The following is a 21,683-nucleotide window of genomic DNA, read 5'->3' as shown; positions in this document are numbered from 1 at the left end:
TTTTTTTTTTTGGGTCTTGTTGGACTCTGTTTTCAATGATTCTAAAGAGAATTTCATTTGTAATTGGAAAATCAAAAATTATTATTTTTTCTCCTAAAAAGTAAATATTCACAAAGAGGGAATACAATTGCACAGTTTAAAATTTAGAAATGGTGGGAGGAAAATTAAAAAAATCCTAGTTAAGTATTTCTATTTTTCAAATAAAACAATGACTTCACAAAATAGGGGATACAAAATACACGAAATACACAAATATGTTGTAGCATGCAAACCAATCCAACCATATAATATTCAATATCATAATTCGACCTTATTCTAGCATATCATTCCACCCTTATTTCACCTGTTGCGGCGTGCAACCCGATCCTACTGTACAATAAGTATCAATATCATAACAACAAACATAATATGTTGCAGTGTGCAACCCGACCTCACCTTATAATATCAATATCACAATTCACTCTTATTTCACCACAATAATCCACCCTTATTTCACCTGTTGCGGCGTGCAACCCGATCCCACCGTACAATAACAATATCACAATTCACCCTTATTTTACCACAATAATCCACTCTTATTTCACCTGTTGCGGCGTACAACCCGATCTCACCGTACAATAACAATATCACAATATAAATATTCTCCCTTATTCCACCACCTCCTTTATTTCACCTGTTGCGGCGTGCAACCCGATCCCCGTACAATAATTTAAATCAACAACAACAATTCAATAACTCAATTCACAAGAATTTTTACAATCAAGGGTATGAGTACATGGCAACAAGGAAACCACGAAAAATCAAAGGAATACAACAACCTTTACAAAATAACAAGACAATAATGAAAGAAATGACTACAACCAAAGCATATAAAGGCCAAATAACAAGGAAGATGTAAATAAGTGCTAACAACATCCCATAAAGTATTTGAGAGTAGTCTAACAACAATATAATAATTTGGGTGTAAAGTTCAGTTACTTTAATATGATAAAAATAGATTTGTGACTTTTGTATTATATTTAATATGATAAAAATAATTGTTATGATTTTAATATTATAGTAGATAAAATTCAGTAATCATATGTGAAAGTAACAGGTGAAGTGCACAAATACCCATTTTTAAGACCCTTATTTAAAGAATAGCCGAATATTATAAAGTTCATAAAAATTAATCGTCTCATAATCAATATTCAAACTTTAGACTTTGGTAAAAAGTTTCAATTATGGGTTAGAACTAGGCTTATGGTCAGAAGTTTGAAAGCAAATCAAAGTCAAATTTTCGGTGTGAAGTTGTGGTTTTGGTTGTTAAAATAACATAATACAATTTTTTTTATAATTTTACTATAATTTTGTAAATATAATGTATATCATGTCTTCTTCTTCGAGTTTCAATCTGAAATTCAGCCAAAATCAAGTCTAATCTTCACCGAAACACTCTCAAAATTGAAATATAAACTCCAAACCATATTCTCAATTGTTTGCAACAACACCCAATCCAAACAAATAATAATTGTTCTAAACCCTAATTCGAATGCAAAACTTCAAAGCTTTTTAATGGTTATCAATGGTGAAATTGCTGTTCTCTTTTCCTTTGTTTTATATTACTGAAATCAGGGATTGAGATATAGAGAGACGTAGAGAGAATTCCCAATTCTTTGCAACAACACTCAATTCAAACAAATAATTTTTTTTTGGGTGAATTCTCTAAGAAACACCCAAATCAAACGTAAGAATATCGGCGCCTTTGCCGTTTTTAGGGCTATTCTTTGAAGTTATTTTCTTCTTCATTGAAAATCAAGCTAAGTACAGACGTTAATGGAGGTAATTTTTTGAAAAGAAGAGAGTAAAAATTTAGAATGCTTATGGAAGAAGAGAGGAACTAGGCGTTAATGAAGGGATTCTGAATTTTGTGAAAGAGAAAATCGTGGGTGAGTGCAAAATACGTGGGGGAGGGGGTGGGATGTGGAGAGAGAAACGTTAAAGTTATTTTAGTACACTAATTATTATCATTAATTCTCTTAAAATGTACATAAATAGTAATTGAGTATATAAAATGTAATTATAGTAAACCTTAAATAAGAATAATAATATAATTTTATATAATGTATAGGAATGTAAAAATCTCTTTTTCTTTTCAGAACAACTCTTCTAAAAATAAAGTCAAACACATCAAAAAAATTCTTTTGACAGCAAAACTAGCACCAATTCTTTCAAGATTAAATCTAAAATTAACACTCAAGAGTATGATTTAATGATCAAAGTATATGCAATCTTTTTAGACCAGGGTGACGAATAACACTAGTTGATTTTCTCCTATTTTTTATAAACTTTAATTGAATTACTGAGTATGAGTTCATGTAGAATATAGCAGATATATATAATAAAACATTATAGATGCCGAACTAGCTGGTCTGTACATCTCCATTATTAAATAAATTAAATTTAAAACCAAACTAGATGGGTTAAACAAATGTTTAAACCAAGAAATACTTCTTTTCTTTTCTTTTCTTTTCTTTTCTTTTCTTTTTTCCTTTTTTTTTTCTTCTTTTTTATTTTATATGCTTCATTAATAACCAGGACCTATGATAGGGTCTGATAGTTTATAGTACTTACCCTTTTTTTATTACAGATTGGTACAGTATAGTTTTGGACTAATTTGTCAGGCTAATATCCTAGTAGTGGAATAATTGCTTTCTTTTTCAAATTCCAATTTCCAAGTTCCTACTTTTTAATCACTTTATATCTACAATAATTGTCAGGCTAAAAACTGCATCAACATATTTCCCAATATAAAACACTCAGAAAAAGAAACGAGACGTGCATTTTTTGCGGAATGAAAACTCACTTACACTCTTGTCTGATCTTAATATAATCCTTAGCAAAATCAGCTTTTACTTACAAAAAATTCACAAGATCTTCTTTGGCAGTCTAGATTCATTCATTCCTTGGATATTGTGTTAACACTAGGGTCGTTTGGTAGGATATATTAAGGAAAATAACCACAGAACGATCTGGTGCAGTGGATGGAGTTACTTTTTCCTTAATTAAAGGTCTCGGGTTTGAGTTAGCTATAGAAAAATTCTTGGTGGGGAACGCTTCCTCCCGAATGGGACCTACGCATCGCGAATCCAGATATAATCGGATTCCAATGCGGATACCGAACACCGGATAAAAAAATATATATATTTATTAGTTTTGGTGTTATTAATCTCTTGTTTGTTAGTGTTTTATACATCCTATTCAGTACTTCCTCTGTCCCAAATTAGTTGTCATATTTCGCTTCTTGAGATTCAATTTGACTAATCATCTAAAATAAATTAGATTATATTAATTTAATTTTTTGAAATTAAAACTTTGATATTCAAAAATTGTACGAAAAGTACTGTAAATTGCAATTCTTCTCACGTCAATATAATAAAAATATTTAAAAATATTGGTCAATGTTCAGATTGTTTGATTCTCGAGAAGAAAAATATGATAACGAATTTGGGACTGATGATGTACTATTCTTATAAATAATAGATCATGGCATTAGCAATATCATAATTGTTACTACATGAATAGGTATGTATAAAAATAAAATTGTCCTTTCAAAACCTTGAATACACCAACCAATTAATTAAACAATCAATAAGAAATAATTTCAATATAACTAATCTTAACATTATTAATCTCAATATTATTAATATATTATATTCAGTACTAGCCTTATACACCTATTTAGACGAGTCCTAAAGCTTGAGAGTGAGGTACAATAGTAATTCTCATTAGAATTCGATGGTTATCGCTTTCTTAGATAATTACACTATCATTTGTTAAGTTGGTTAATTCTATAATTTTAAAATATAAAAATAGATAGTAAATCGTTTCAACAATTATTGTACAAGACACATGTTCATTAAAATTATGCATAACCTAATATGTTTGCTCAATTCATCTATAAATTCGACAAAATATTTCCCTAGAGATTTTTCTTATTTTGTCCACCTATTTGACGTTGACTGATTATGATGAGTTGCTACTATAACGACTTGAATGCGATTTCTGTAATTCATAAATGACTACTGTTACGTACTTCTGGATTTAGAATAAAATTTACTAGTCAAATATGAAATAGCTACTGAAAATGACAACACAAACATAAATACTTCTCTAACTGTACTTTAAAATGGTCGAATGTGCAGGAACCAAAACGTCCTAAATTTTCCATTTTTCTTATTTAAAAAAAAAAAGGTAATGTAACTTGAAAAAACAAAATACATATGAAAAAATAATAAAGAACTAAAATACCTATAGTGCATGTATACCTACCATGCGCTATAGCCTCCGGCTAAACGTCCCAGGCTAACGAATGTCTGGTCAACTTTAAAAGGATATAGCGCATGCTTACCATGCGTTATGGCCTCAGGTCAAACGTCTCAGTCTAGCGAAATGTCTGGTCAACTTTGAAAGGATATAACGCATGCCAATTATGCATTATAGCCTCAAGTCAAACGTCTCAGTCTGGTCAACTTTGACGGGATATAACGCATGGTTACCATGCGCTATATATTATGTCCACCCTCGTAAGTACACCGTAGGTAGTGAGCCTGTTGGCCTATCTTCTTTAACTTCATTTTAGATTAGTTATGTCTAATGCTTCACAAAGTTCAATTCTTTTAATATAACGTTATATTTGCCACTGTGGAGATTACTGTAAGTTGAGGATTTTAACGACTGATAAAAACCTCGGCCGAAGATTTTGAGGTTGCAAACTTTCAAAAGTATATATGTTTGAAAAATGCCAGCATTGGAGGAACTCATATAACAAATATTATTATATAGTTTATGAACACAATACTATATATTTCACATAAATAACACATTAATATATGTTTGAGAAATGCTAGCATTGGAGGAATTGCCACCACAACTTAAATTGTCATCTCTAATATTTAGTGGACATTTATTTAAGGGGTGTCTTTTGGTCGAAAATCGACCATTATATTAATTCTCAAATATGCAAAATAAAAAAATATTATAATTAATTCAAAACACACGTAAGAACTTTGTCCATATACAAACAACACATTGAAACGTACACTTCACAAGGAATTACTTGAAATACACATAAAAAAATACATGCATGCAAATGAATTTTCTTAGACATTCAAAGGAGTTGCGTAGTAAGGATGGTCAACAGTAGAATTAATTAGTGTAGTAGTACTACTTTTACTATTGTGAGATACTATAGTAGAACCTATAGTATAGTCTTATTCATGGGATCCTCTCTTAAATGAGTTGTAGGCGTTTTGGACATGAAAGTTGTAATTTATGAAGAGGAAAAAAAATACTCCCTCGGTGAGGTAGTTTGACTCGGTACGAAATTTAAGGAAAAAAAATTAAAACTTATGGTCATAAAATCTTAAGGGGCTAAAAGTTTTTTGGTGTTATAAAAGCTTCTCATTAAGGATAAAATGGAAAGTATAAAGTTGGATTATTTTCAAATTTAGAAATGTGTCATTTATTTTGAAACAGACCAAAAAAGAAAATACCTCATCTAATTTGAAACAAAGGGAGTAGTATTTGGAGTTAAGTTGAAAAATAATATTTGGGTTTAAAATTATGTTTGGACATATATTTCATTTGAAAAAAAAATTGCAATTATGTGATGGAAAAACAGCTTTTCTCAGAAAAAATGAAAATGTGGTTTGACCATCCAGTGCTCGGTACTTATATTGGCGTCCAGATTAATCTGGATTCACCGTTGCACAACGCTCATTAAAAGTGAAAACTCTCTACTAGGTTTTCTCTCCCTAGAATCAGAGGCGGATCCAGGATTTAGCTTTTGTAGGTTCAACTTTTAAGATTTTTAGCATTGAACTTGTTATATTTCTAAAGTTATGGATTGAGACCTAAAATTTATTGCATTTTTAATAAATTTATGCTCCGCAGCAAAAGTAATCGATTCAGATGAATCCAATGGCATACTCTCCCCTACCGGCAGCTCAAACCCAAAATGATTAAATGTGAAGAAATTCTATCTATACCACCACGATCATAAGTGAAAAATCCCTTATTATTTCTTGTATCGAACGGGAGCCTAACACTTTATATTGATTGCAACAAACAAAAGTTATGATAGCGTGGTAAGTATTATTTCATTCTTAATAAAAAGCCTCGATTTCAAGTTCTAGGTATGAAATCGTCTTTGTTAGTAAGCACTTTATCCCAATATGAAACTTTTAGACGGGAATTTGAATTTTGTCGGACCCCTACGCGAATACCGAACGACGAATACCAAGCTAGCTTCTCACTCTTTTGATGAGTAAAATAGGGAAAATCCGAGTCCCCGTAGCAAATTAGCATTGGGCTAACTTTTGCTGCTTTCTTCTTATTCTCTGCTGACTTCTCTCTATTCATATTTAGCGTAAGTTAGAAGGTAAAAGATGTGTTGACAGAAACTCAGAAATACTGCACTCTACTTACAACTGATAGCTTCTGCCTCGTTTTGTCACTTTTTATTTACTTTCTTGCACTCATGAGTTTTTCTGCACTTTCTGAGGACCCCCAACCCCACCAAAACAACCCCACCCCACCCCCAAATCCATATTTACTTCATTCACGTGGATCAAGGGCAAGAAACCAGTATTTGGTTTGCCAGGATAAATTCTTTGTAAATTTGCTTTTAAAAAAAATAGAAATTAGCGACATATAAATTCTGTAACGAAAAATTTGTCGTTAATCTTATTTAACGAGGGATTAATGACAGATTATCAAGAAATTATATTAGCTATGCCCATTTATCGGCAAATTAGCGACGAAGTGCATAACTACTTTTATATATATATGAGGGTATAGTGTAAATAATATTTGTATTATTAGTACAGTTTAATCACATTATTATTTTATTTTTCAAGTTTAAAATCGCAACTAAAAGCCATCAAGTCGATTCAAGTGTAACCGTTATAATAACCGACTCCATAAAATAATTACTGCGAAGGAAGGAGAGCAAAGGACATTCCTGTGTATAAAGTATTCCGTATTAATTTATGCAGGAAGAAATGCACCTCAAGGGGGTGTGATATAAGTAGCTTCAAGATACAAGAATCAGTGGTTGATTACCCGGCTTAGAACAAAACAAGAGAAATAAACAACACTGATAGAACAAAAATCTTGCAGGGAATTGACGATATAAATAATGTAGTTACTCAATCAGACAACTTATTAGGTGATTATAAGTAAATCTCTAGGATATGTGCTCCCTCCGTTCGAATTTATGTGAAACTGTTTGACTAGGCACGGGGTTTAAGAAAAAATGAATACTTTTGGAATCTGTAGTCTTAAACAAGTCAAAAAGGGGCCCAGAGTATTTGTGTGGGTATAAAAGCTTCTCATTAAGGGTAGAATTGTACGTTTAAGCTAAATTATTATCACATTTAGAAAGAGATCATTCTTTTTAGAACGGACCAAAAAAAAATAGTTTCACATAAACTACAACAGAGGGAGTAATTGGTAACTCGATAAGTATGATAATTAATTTACTATAACAAATTAAATTATGCTGATTGCGTAAAAAATATGAACATTGTAGCGCGTATAACTTAAATCCTAATACATAGCAATTGTAGTTATTTTCTTGATCCTAGTTACCAACAAGGGTTGTGGTGGAGTGATAAGTACTTCTTCGTCCTTTATCAAAGATCTCGAGTTCGAAACCTAGGTATGAAATCGTCTTTGTTAAGGAGCGCTTTACCTTTAATGTGGGACTTCCCAAGGCGAATCTAAATTTAGTCGGAACAACAGATAGAAAACCAAAAAAGAAAGATCCTAGTTGCATGCATGTGGTTTGCCTCTAGTAAACGAAGAAGGGATTATCAGAATCTCATTTTACTTCATATCAGTCTTCTCATTGACAAACAAATATTGTACTTTTATTTTTCCTTCTCTATATATAAACACCATCTATCTCTTCATATCTATCAATCTTATCCCATTTCTATCACTTCACAATATACCATTCAGGTCCAAATAACACAATGTATTCTAACTTCCTCCTACTAGTAATTTATCCACCTTGTTTGGAACAAGAAAAGTATTCATGTTTTTTGAAAAGTTTCAAGATAGATGATTTTCCGATAACCAAACGACTATAGGTCTTTACTGGTGCTATCTTCGCTGAGCTTGTGTTCTAATTTTCTTTGTTGTCTCGTCTTGTGTTTCTTTTCTTTTTCTTGACCTTGCAAGGCTTTTGAACTGCTTTATCTGCTTTATTTTCTTTTTTTGTAATCTTTATGCAGTTCAAATCTCCCACCTTTTCTTTCTTTAGCTATTCCTCCTGAGCTTGAACCCAGAAGTCGTCCGCAACCCTTATGATATATGAAGAAGAAAATATAACGAGTTTTACGTGTTGTATAACTATTATAGAAGAATGATTATATGAGAGATTGAGCTTGTTCATCTTCTCATTTTGTATTTTTTTCCCCTTCTTAGCTTATGGTCTGGTTAATGCTTCTACTAGTTTCAAGAACTTGATCTTAATCAATGTATTGCAATTTGTTAATAAATATTATGACTGTTTTTCTTGGTTTTTAATTTTGAATTTCAAATTTCAATCAGCTGAACAAGTCAGAAGGGGAAAAAAAAGGAAGCAATAATTACACATAAAACAAGTCAAATAATGATGTTGGCAAATCCAGATATAGCAATTCTGCCAATTTGAGGCAGTACAATTTTATTTTTATTTTTAGCATTTACTTCCTCCGATCTATAATAGGTACCAATTTATCTTTTTATTTTGGTTCAAATAAGTGTCCATTTATATAATCAAGAAAAAATTCAATTTATTTTTCCAAAATTAACTTTATGTACGTATTCCTAAAAAGTAATTTACTTCTCACATTAAATTATGCTGCAATATTTAATTAAGGGTAGTTTAATCATATTAATTATTTTTATTTAGAATTTAGTATTTCCTTAATAGGTATGCCCAAGGTAAATTGGTCACTTATTATGGACCGGAGGGAGTAAGAACTTGAAAATTATTGAGATTTTTACATGCTTGGTCCTTTTTTAAAAATTATTATCATAAATGATAGTAGACTTTGTTTATTCCAAAAACAATACTTTTTTTTTTTTTTACTTTTTTAGCACTTTCATTTTGATAACTCCATTAACTAAGGGATCCCTCTACATTAATACACTTTTTACTACATTTTCTTTTCTCTCACTCTTCTATAACTTCTTTTTTCTCTTCCATAAATAACACTTACCCAAATATATTAAAGATTCTGAAAGAAGAATATCTCAAAAATAATCTCTCTACACAATGAGAACTTTAGTATTTCTTTCTTTTTTGAGTTTTAAACTTTTTTTTGTATAATTTTATTTTAAACTTTTTTCTATACAATTTTATTTTAACTAAAAATATACATTTAAAAAATATACATTTAACATATTTCAAGTATATTATATTGTGATAATTTACAATATAAATATTCCATCAATATGTCATATATATACCACATATATAACTTATATATACATCATACTACATTATTATATTGATATTATTCAAAGTATATTGCTAGCATATACCTTACATAAAATTTAATCTAAAATATTAGTATGCCACTAATATGTATATAGAAGAAAAAAATATGTCACATATACTATTTATATACGGATAATACAAATATGCATGTTATATTAGTGCAAAATATAAATGGCATATTTATAATATTTCTTTAAATATAAATAAGTGTATAAATAACATATGCATATATACATAATTTTTCCTAAAAAAACACATGATTTATAATATACCATAAACATACATTATAATTTTTTTTCACGAAATATATGTATTTTATTCCATCGGAACATACAAATATATAATTTTGCTAGGATTAAGTTGAATAAAAAGGTCCATGTGTAAAAAGGAAAAAAAATTACTATGGAATGGATCGATGATATATAATTAAATATAAAGACATATATAAACAACATATGCATATATATATATATATATATATATATATATATATATATATATATATATATATATATATATATATATATATATATGAATTTTCCTAAAAAAATATATGATTTATAATGTATATACACCACAAACATACATTATAATTTTTTCGTAAATATATGTATTTTATTTTGTTAGAATATAAAGATGTATAATTTGCTACATTACATTATATAAAAAGGTCCATGTATGGAAAGGAAAAATCTGTTATGGAATGGATTGGTTTCTAAAAAAAATATAAAACATGGTATAGAATGGAGAGAAAAAATAGGAAAATATATTAAATTCTAGGACTGCCTTTTTAAATAGCTTGATTCTTGCCGATTTGAATTGAATTAAATCTGCTATATGTATAAATATCTAACTGCCATAATTATTAATCATTAATTAATGCTAATCTTTTGTATTATATTTTTAATAGTGTGCTCGGGAACAAGCTAAGTATTATTTTACATCTAAAGTAATACGTAAATATTTTGTGTTCTTTGAAGTATAGGCAAAATTTTAGAAATAATACATTTATTTTCGTGTCTTCCAGCTACTTTATAGCATACTTTAATTTCACATTTTTGTGATGTTAAAGTAAGACTATCAATTGAATAGGCCAGCTTGAAATTTGTGATCAAAATTATATTATAGTGGAAAAAGAAACTTAAAATAACCAAGTGAATTTGATCACACTAACATGATAATTCCGGTGCTAGTTAGAGATTTTCCTTGGGAGGTATTAGAATGAAATTATCATTCAAGAAGAAAATGATTTCAGTATTTACGTTCATATTTAAGTATTTTCCTCGACTTTTCATCTTTAGCCAAGGGTCTACGAAAATAACCTATTTGTTTTCAGAGGGTAGGGTTAATTGCGTATATCCTACCTTCTCCAGGTCCCACTTGTGAAAATCCACTAAGTTCGTTGTTGTTTCTTGAATTTTCACTAACACTCAAAGTGACAACAATTCTTACTTGCTCAAGGGTCTCGATTTCGAGCACGAGAATGGAATTCCTTTTGGTAGAGATCAGTGGCGGAGCCACTTTGTAGAAAGGGGTGTCATTTAGGTAAAAATATAAATTATATGTATATATATATTATATATTGACTCCCCTTAATTTTCTTGTATGTTTATTTTTATACATTTTGACACCTCTTAACGAAAATTCTGGCTCTGCCACTAGTAGAGAACGTTAAAACTCATCCTATAGTGAACTTTATACAACAATAATCCGGATCAATCGAACTAGTAGATTCTGGACATCGAATGGTTAAACCTAAAAAATAAAAAAAATCTCTTGCCCATCTTCATGAAAACACACTTAACTAGAAAACGACATTGTTAATACTACTACTACAACAACAACAACAATAACAACCCAGTAAAATCTCATAAGTGGGATATGGGGAGGGTAAAGTGTATGCAAACCTTACCCCTACCCCAGAGGGGTAGAGAGGCTGTTTCTAAAAGACCCTCGACTCGAGAAGAAGAAAAATAAACAATAGACAGTAGATCAGTGACAGCAATTGAAGATAAAAAAATAATAACAGCATCCTAAGAAATAGAAAAATAGATAGAAAACGACATTGTTAATCACAACAAAATTTCAACAAAAAAGAATCAATAAGAACTATTTTTAAAAAACTCAAAAAGAATTAAAAAAAATATAAATTGGTCAAACAGGAGAACTTCAATAAATACCAGCCCAGGATTTTTTTTCCTTTTCACTTATATAACATATATATGTTACTTATTTACAAGCCAAACTTCATATAGATGAAATATTTCAATTACATTTAGTGGACATAAGGTATACAAACAAAAGCTCATTTGAAAAGAAAAAAAAAAGGGGGGGGGGGGGGGGAACAAAAAAAGGAAAAAATAAAAGAAAGAGATAAAAACCTGTAAATTAAGTTTGAAATAAATAGTTGAATAGGCAACTTCAGCAGCTGCTTCCAGTTTCTACAGATTGGCTGAAGGAACACAACCATCTTCTAGCTTCAACGTTTGACGTTGATCGCCTAAAGCCGGATCTTGAACATCGAGTCAGATGTTCTCGTTCAGCGGTTATTGGAACTAAAGATGGACTCGTATCCGGGGTTCCCATACAAAGGCCGGGGCTGAACTTCAAGGCCGGGAACTTTTGGCAGCTTAATGAGCGGAAGGAAGAGCCAAGAGGGGAGAATCGAGAGCAATATAAATCCGGCTTGCAAAATGGCGTTTCCAATGTAGTTGGTTCTTGTCCATCAGCTGTACATGTACAGAACGGCAATGATAGGCTTGTTCTCGCTGCTTCCTTGATGATTGGCATTGTATCCGCCAGCTTAACAAATGAAACGATGCCATGTCGGCATAAAGGGCAGGGAATCGAGCCCGGAGGACCATGTGCCGCAGTTGAGGTGCTGCTGGTGGAACATAGGTACAATGCACAGCGCGTGCAGAACTCGTGAAAACAACCTGTAGAATATAGCAGCATAAGATACTGCAGCAACTAGACTGACATATTGGTTACAACAATGCTAAAAAAGGGCAGCTCAGTGCACTAAGCTCCCGCTATGCGCGGAGTCCGGGGAAGGGCCGGACCACAAGGGTCTATTGTACGCAGCCTTACCCTGCATTTTTGCAAGAGGCTGTTTCCTCCCGTTTCATTTCATATGGCGGAGTTTGACTGAACATGGAGTTTTAAGAAAGAAAAGAGTCTTTTGGCACGTACCAAATGTACCCTTAGAACTTGTGATCTTAAACATGTCGTGATATTTCTATGACTATAAGAGCATGTTATTAAGCGTAAAATGAAAGACATACCCTCTGCAGCGACTGCACACTTCCTTTCCAGACAAACAACACAAGGATCTAAACAAGTTGATGGCAAATCATTTGTTCTCCATCCACATTCTCTGCAGAAAACAATAAACGAGAGAAGTTATTTTCAGCATTCTTACTAGAAAGGAAAATAAGATGAAATGTGCCATTGTTAGTGTCATATATAATTGATGCATGTGCATCAGCGAGTCCGACCAATATTGCTAAACCTAACTCACCTAGCAATCTTCACTATACTCATAAGAGGGAGGCATAAGAACGGTGAAGGAAGAGGACGTGGTTGCCTTTCTGGACGAGCACTTAAAATTTCCTCGAGCCCATCTCTATGCCATGATCGAGCAACCATCAATGGGGTCCACCTTAAAGCATGTAAAGGAAAATATCCAAGTTAGACGAATTATCTAAGGCATGATAGAATTACTAAAAGAGTTGCCATACGAGAATACGACAATATTTATCTGTTTCAATAACTCAGCGCCCAAACAAGATTGCCTTTCTTAAGCTCTCCATCGATTTACAATGTTAATATCTTTTCCTTTCGTCTTTGGCTATTCTGGAATACAAGATGTCTTAAAGGGAACAAGGTTCATTTATTATCTGGTCAGTACTTTGGAGAATTCAGTCACAAGCTTATCTAGGATATGTGGTTGTATCTACTTGTATATCATCAAATAGTAGGGCAACCCGGTGCTCTAAGCTCCCGCTATGTGCGGGGTTCGGGTAGGGGCCGGACCACAAGGATCTATTGTACGCAGCTTTACCCTGCATTTCTGCAAGAGGCTATTTCCACGGTATATCATCAAATAGTACTGCTAGGAAAAAGTTTATCACATCTAGTCGTAAAAAAACCACATTATGGTGAAATAATAAAAATTGGGAGAGAGGTACATGGTCTCACTCTAGCCCATTCCAAATTCTATTTCTGCAAAACTACACAAGAATGAAAAAGATAACCAAATCAAACTGACACTAAACCTCAAAGTTCAGAAAGACATGAATACAATAGGGATCTTTTAGTTGCTGAATGACAAATCAAATTGCTATTTGATTTGTCATTCAGCAACTAAACGAAATCTATCAGTATCTGGAGATTCATAACAACTACTGTAGTCACATCCACTTCTTGCATGAAAAGAATGCAAAGAACGCTATTTCGCAAAGATCACCAGCATCGCAGCCTTAAACTGAACATAATATGCTTGAGAAAACATAGACAAACTTGCGTACTTCTCTAAAAGAGCGAAGCAAAATAAGTGATAATATCCTCAACGACTCATGAGCTGAAACAAATATGGCGGAAGATTCCAGAATGCAGAATAGTCCATTAGAATTAACACGGAGAACAAGTATGCACAAGTAAAGAGAGTTCTAGTAAATTTCAAAGATGTTAAAATGATGTAAAGATATCATACCCATTCGCATTTTCTGCGTTGAGACTCGCACCCCTGGCAATTAAAAGCTGAAAGTTGGGATACAAAATGATAAATCACAACTTCAGAACTTGCACCAAGTATACCAGCAAACTAAAAAAGAAAAGCATAAAGAAGAGAAACACACCTGACAACACTGAGCATTCCCGCCACATGCAGCATAATGAAGTGGTGTACTTCCTGCACCTGCAAGGTAAAGAATTACCTTTTAGAAAAGAGAGAAAAAAAAAATGATATCAACTCTGCTTCTTGATCATGGCGTGAAGCCTCCTCTAAATTGTAGGCGCAATTGCACTCAAAGTCTAGTTGAGAATATTTCAGTCGACATTCTCAAAGACTAGTTGAGCACCTGTAACTGCACTCTTTATCTGCACTAATGATTTTTATTTTTGGAAACCTTTTTCTCCCTTACTAACGAACTATACAGAAAACATGTCGCAATGAGATAACGTCCGACCTAGAACTAAATGATAGCATCTAGTCTGTTTGTGCAATATAGAATTTCTTTTACATAGTTTTTCTTTTGATAACCGTGGTGTCCGGTCCAGGTTTCACGCACCTCGACTAATTCCCCAGGATACCTGCTACCTCCCACCAGCAACACATAACAGGCAGTTCTATGCACCAAGACTTGGATAGATGGGAAGAAATCACATAGTTTTCTTTTATAATGGTACTGGACATGCATGTAAAGGAATAGGGTATAGTGTACATAAAACCAGCCAAGAAAACAACAACAATAAACCCAGTGTACTCCCACATAGTATGGTCTGGGGAGGGTAGTGTGTACGCAGACCTTACCCCTACCTCGTGGAGATAGAGAGGTTGTTTCCAATAGCCAGCCAAGAAAACAAAAAAAAAGAAAATCAGTAGAATCTTGTCTAAGTAAATTATCAAAAAGTAGGTAACACAAGTAGAACAAATCCAGAAGAAAACAAAAAAGTTTAGAAAGTATAAGTGACTTCAAACACTTCTTCAGACAACCTGAACCAGGCAGTACCTCAGATAGGAATCGGCGAAAAATAGAATACAACTTGACATAGTTCTTGATACAAAAAACCAAAAAAAAAATAAAATAGAAAAACTGGGTTTAGGTTCCGGTTATCTTGTATCTGCATCTCTAGTACTTCGTTCTGAAAGCTATCAAGTAATATATGAATTTGATGAGCTAAGGTCTCTCGGTCCCCCCCCCCCCCCCTTGAGCTACAAAAATCTTTTTTTTTCTTTTTTGGGGATTTGGGGTTTGAGGGGGGGGGGGTGTAATAGGGCATTCAAGAGATCAATTTGGTATAAGAGATACTAGACAGAACTCGGAAAGTTGTCTCACCTATCAAATCAATTGTAGTCCCGTCTTCCACAGTAACCTTAGTGACAGAAGCCCCTAAGTCCAAGAGTAGCTGCAGACTTTCAACATGGCCGTTCAGTGCTGCCATATGAAGGGCGGTAATCCCACCATCGGCAGGTCTATTGATCACCTCATGCAGTGCACTGGAGAAAGCAGAACGAACTTCAGGTTATTACATTTAATAGAAGCAGGAGATGACCAGAAATCAAATGAAAAGTTTAAATAAGGGATATACAAGTCATCAAATTCTTGTATTGAGTCCTCATTTCTCGATCTCTTTCTCATGACATTACAGAAATTAGGAATGCTAGGAATATAATCAGCAAGGAGAAGCCGTATACATCGGGAATGTCCATTCAGAGAAGCTAAATGAAGCGCCGTGCCTCCATTGAGATAATCAGCCCTATGAATCTAAGATCCAATACAAACTGTAAGCTTTTGATGAATCTTGACACACTGCCGCTACTCTAGAAAAATAGTAAAAAGTTGAAATTTCACAAGGCAAGAACATTCTTAATACTTCAAAGCGAATATACCGCAACAATAAACTGTCATACATTGGCTTTGAAAAGAATGAGGCTCTGAACAACTTCCCAGTGACCATACTGACAGGCTTGCATCAGTGCTGTCTGTTAACCATATGACAAAATACTAGTTTCAATCAACTAACAAGAATTAAGTATAAGATACAAAATAAAAAAGGGGAGCCTTGGCGTAACTAGTAAAGTTGCTGCCATGTGACCGGGAGGTCACGGGTTCAAGCCGTGGAAACAACCTCTTACAGATGCAGGGTAAGGCTGCGTACAATAGACCCTTGTGGTCCGGCCCTTCCTGGATACAGCGCAAAGCGGGACTTAGTGCACCGGGCTGCCCTTCTTTTCTTTTTTTTTTTAAGTATAAAATACAAAATAAAGGGGAATAAGATCTACCTGCCCCCGGTAGTTTCTGAGATTGATGTCAACTCCAGACTCAAGCAAGAGAGTAACAATCTGATACGACAACGAACACTCAAATGATTGATTTGCAGACAAATTCACTAAGTGTTGACTTAAACTATGTCACCATCAATTCTTAAAAAAACAACTCAATTTTTAACTTCATATCCTACCTCGTGATGTCCTTGGGCGGCAGAGTAATGGAGGGGTGAATTTCGAACACCAAAAGTGGAATACCTCACTAACCGAGGATTATACTCCAGTAAAGCCTTGGCTTCCTGAAGATCACCATCTCTAGCAGCAGAAACCAATCGCTCGCCTGATGCAGAACATCCGAATGAATTCCCAACAAGGCTCAAAAATCGCATAGTTTTCGGATATCGTTCGGGCATGATGTTAGCAGTAGATAAGGACCATCTGTACCTTGTAACTCCAACTAAATCCTAAAACTGGGATTTTGGTCTCTGTATTTACACAATGATCCTTAAAACTATCCGAATCATCATCGTCATAATCATCATATAAAGAAATTCCTTCCTTTCTAACAAACTATAACAACCTCACAACCAAACTTTCTTTACACATAATTTCAAACTCAATTTGTCTGAAAAATCAGAATCTCAATCTTATAATAAAATCCAATGAACCCCTTTTTAACACCTCAAACCAATATGCTTTCTGACTTGATCAATCGACCAATTAAATATACAACTTTTTTTCTATATATACAAAATATGATAGGTACAATCTTGACAGTGACCAATTTCTACAATATTATTGATAAAAATCAAGACTTTGTCACCTTGAGGTAAAAAAGGGAAATACCTGAGCTGGCTGAAACCATAAAAATCAAATCTTTAACCACTTAAAACAACAATCAAGTTATTATCTTTTCACCTTTTGTTGATCCAAAATGTCACAAATTCAAGATTCTCAAATGCCCCACATCACAAATTTGCTGCATAATCTAAGAAACTCCAAATTTTCCAGGAAAATACCAAGATTGAAACTTTTCACCAAGAATGGCCACAGATCACAATAATTTTGCAGAAATAACCAAATGGGAACATAAAGAACCTCAAATTCCTTGATGGGGTTCACCAAAAATACAATCTTTGGCAAATACCAAGATTGAAACTTTTCACCAAGAATGACCACAGATCACAATAATTTGCAGAAATAACCAAATGGGAACATAAAGAACCTCAAATTCCTTGATGGGGTTCACAAAAAAATACAATCTTTAGCAAATACCCATGTCCAAATTTTCACCATAGGAACAAATATCTTCAAAATAAGAGACTCTCAAATGGGGAATTTTGCAGAAATGACCAAATGGGAAAGTTGAGAGCCTCAAGTTCCCAAATGGGGTTCACGTAAATGACATTATTTTGATGTTTCACAAATACCAAGAAAGTCAGAAAGACAATGATCTACCAAGAATCTCTCCTTTTTTTTTATTTTTTATTTTTATATAATTTTGGATAAAAAAATAAAGTTTTAACGCCCAATGTGCTGAAATGTAAGTAATAGTAAGGGGTCGTTTGGTTGGTAAAGGAATAACTACAAAAAGATAGTTGGCCCAATTAAACGAGTCCGAAACTGAAATAGTGTCATTTTTGGCACAAAATACGTTTTTACTGTTTTAAAAAAAAGTTACATTTCTACATAAAATGCAGTATTATAATACTTTAACGGCAAACTTTCCGTTAAAGTAAAATGCAGCATTATACTGCATTTTACTTTAACGGAAAGTTTGCCGTTAAAGTATTATAATACGTATTATCCTGCGTTTTATTAAAAAATTAATTTTTTTATAAGAAAACGCATTACAATACTGCATTTTCCTTAAACGCAGTATTGTACTGTGTTTCCCTATAAAATTTGGGCCCACCTTAATAAAGTTCAGCAGGACTGCAGAGAATATTTATTTTTTTAGTGTAAAATGTAATATAATACTGCGTTTTACATTGAAAGTATTTTTATACTGCATTTTACACTAATTTTTGGGCCCACCAATAAGTGTTCTGCGGATAACTGAAATAACAATAATTCAAATACATAAAACGTGGTATTGTACTGCGTTTTACATAAAAAAAATGTACCCCAAGCTCGGGCTTGCCTTATTTAAAGTCGTTTGAATTTTATGAAAATCCATTCAAAACTTTCTTTCAAACTTCCGTTCATACTTCTCTCTTCTTCTTATCAATCATTTTTTTATAATGTTTGAAGAGCCAAAAATAAGAGTTTTATTATACTGGGGGTGAGGTTGTACTGGAGAATAACTCTGTGAGGTATAGCTCACCTCCACAGTGTAATATTAAATTGTCGCTTACAATGGAGTACGATAAATTGGTATCATTGTTACGTAAAAAATGAATGTGAGGAAACGTTCGGTTAACCTTAAAGTAACCGGTAGATTTCCGTATTCTGTGACTCCGCAGGGGTTTGCTTATTATTCTGAGTTTAACATCGAAGATGATGAAACTCTTAGAGATTTTTTGCGGATTCCGGATGAATACAGAGAATTTATTGTAATAAAGTTATTGAAAATGTACGTCAAGGTTGAAGACGTTCCCAATAATGAGGGCATGCATAGTAGGGATAACCCCCAGTCATCAGGTGATTTTTCTGGAGCAGTTTTTGCCAGACAGATTGCTGATGAAAAAGCTTGCCTTGATTTAAACTTGTCACCACCGGTGAATGAGCAACCACAAAATAATTTTTCGACTTTATATAATCCACAGACGACTAGTAAACTTCAATTTTTCTATGATTTAGCGATGTTTATTTTATGTTTTAATTGAATTTGTATTAACAATCATATTTTTCATAGGGGGTACCATCCGGATATGAATTTTACAAGTTATGACCCCGTCCCTAGTTGGAATATGCGTAGTTCTGGCGTATTGGACCATGGTGGTTCATCCGGGAGTCATCACCAACAAGAAAATATCCATCATGAAACGTCAAGACAGTACAACTTGCAAGTAAAGTGATATAGCTATATGTAAAGTATTTATCTAGTTGGGTAGCTTATCATTGTGTTCTTTTTGTGCAGTGAAAACGAGCATCTTGATGTTCCTGACCTCACACAGCTGCCCATAGACGACGTACTGACTCGTGATTTGGCAGATACGCAGAGTCAGGAAGATGGTAGTGATTATGACAACAATGCGGATGAGTCTGGAGATGACACACTCTTCCCTGATGAGGGTGATGACGAGGAGGAAGTGGATGTTGAACCTGAGCTGACGAGGGAGCATGCTCTTCCACCTCCCGATAGACCAAGAGTGTACGAGTCCCACGTGCCATTTCACGAGCGGAATATTCCCTACCTTGATAATTTTCCAAGTATGCCGGACATGGATGCCCTCACAAGGGATGATGACAAAATTCGGTCACCGATGTGGGATGAGTCTAGACCAACGGTGCTGGCAAAGGGCATGTATTTCCCCGATAAAGCTCGCCTAATTAGGGCTGTAAAAATCTACAGTGTAAGAGAGTGCCGTGAGACGACGGTAAGTGAGTCAACTATGGAGGTATACAAGGTTGTATGCCGTAGAGACTTTACGGATTGTCACTAGATGTTGCGTGTCAGCAAGAAGAAATCAGGTTTGTAGAAAGTGGGTAAATTTATTAGTACCCACAGATGTGAAATGGACACATACAATGAGAATCACTTCAACCTGGATGTGGACTTGATTTCTCTAGTCTTGATTCCATATTTGGAAATGTCCATTAGGTTCAAGATTAAAGAGTGTATTACAGTCGTCCACCGGGAGTATGGTTGTACTATAACCAAAAGAAAGGCATATCTCGGTCGCAAACGTGCCTTTAAACTTATTTATGGCGACTGGGATAAGTCTTTTTCATCTCTGCCCGGGTACATGGCCGCACTGCAACACTTTAACCTCGGGACTGTTGTTGAATGGAGGTGTGAGCGAAGTCCGGATAGACCCCAATATATTTTCAACTATGTGTTCTGGTCATTTAAACCAGCAATTGATGGTTTTGTGCATTGTCGTCCTGTAATTTCCATAGACAGTACTCATGTCTATGGAAAGTATGATATTAAGCTTTTGATTGCAGTTGCAGTAGATGTCAACGGATAAATATTTCCACTTGTTTTGGCCATTTGTGCCAACGAAAGCGAAGAGACGTGGACGCTTTTTTTGAACCACTTGAAGAGCACGTTGTCAAACAACGTTCAAGTATTTGTCTAATATCTGATCGACATGGTGGTATTTTAAGTTCTGTACGGCACTTGCCTAAATGGCAGGAACCCTATTCATACCACCTTTACTGTGTGAGGCACCTGAAGGCCAATTTCCAAAAGAAATATCCTAACAAGGCCTTGCATGACTTAATGTGGATGGTTGTAACTGAGCACCAGCAGTGCAAATTTATGAGGCGCATGGAAGCGATACGACAGTTAGATCCACGAGCCTATAATTGGCTGATGGGACATGAGCTTCACATGTGGACATTGCATGTTGATGGCGGCAGACGATGGGGAGCCCTGACTACAAATGTGTCGGAGTCATTCAACGGCTTGTTGAAGTCTGCCCGTGGATTGCCTGTCACTGCCATGGTCCGCATGACATTCAAACATAGTGCGAAGAGGTTAATTGAAAGGCATGGAGCTGCATCGGCATTGATGGACATGGGTATTCAATTTATGCCAATACCCATGAGAAGCATCAGCATTGATGGACAAGGGTGTTCAATTTATGCCAATACCCATGAGAATATTTGAAAGGTACAGGAGGCGAGCACATTGGCATTCATTTTTACAGTACGATCACGATCGGGGTGTTTTTGAAGTTAAGACCGCTATCCGTGGACACCATGGGAATAATCTACAGACGGTGAATGAAGCTAGAAGGTTGTGTTCATGTGGGAAATGGACCATCTACCACATGTTGAGAGAACATGCCTTGAAGTGCTTTCAACAAGTTGGTTTTGGGGCAACCAACTATATCGATAGGCAATACAGTGTTACTGCATATATAGACACGTATAGTGGGCAGTTGCAGCCATTAGGTGATGAGCATTATTGGCCGCCGGAACCTTCTAAGATGGTGTGTAACAAGGACTATTTGTGCAAGCTGCAAGTGCAAAAGAGAACGCGTATAC

The 21,683-nt window shown here is 34.1% G+C and overlaps 1 protein-coding gene across 1 annotated transcript; it reads right to left on the bottom strand.

Moving 5' to 3' along the window:
* Positions 1–11,682: 11,682 nt before the first annotated feature.
* Positions 11,683–18,058, bottom strand: LOC107809519 (putative E3 ubiquitin-protein ligase XBOS32). Its single transcript, XM_016634170.2, has 10 exons — positions 16,718–18,058; positions 16,539–16,598; positions 16,167–16,238; positions 15,845–16,020; positions 15,592–15,752; positions 14,392–14,450; positions 14,247–14,293; positions 13,053–13,193; positions 12,817–12,908; positions 11,683–12,468 (listed from the first exon to the last, which is right to left on the bottom strand). The coding sequence occupies exons 1-10, from the start codon at positions 16,934–16,936 to the stop codon at positions 11,954–11,956; spliced, it is 1,542 nt and encodes a 513-aa protein (XP_016489656.2). The 5' UTR covers positions 16,937–18,058; the 3' UTR covers positions 11,683–11,953.
* Positions 18,059–21,683: the final 3,625 nt, after the last annotated feature.

Source organism: Nicotiana tabacum, chromosome 9 (assembly GCF_000715075.1).
Source record: "Nicotiana tabacum cultivar K326 chromosome 9, ASM71507v2, whole genome shotgun sequence".
NCBI classification, from domain to species: Eukaryota; Viridiplantae; Streptophyta; class Magnoliopsida; order Solanales; family Solanaceae; genus Nicotiana; species Nicotiana tabacum.
The sequence above is the reverse complement of the archived record's forward strand: the minus strand, read 5'-3'. Positions and strand labels throughout refer to the sequence as shown.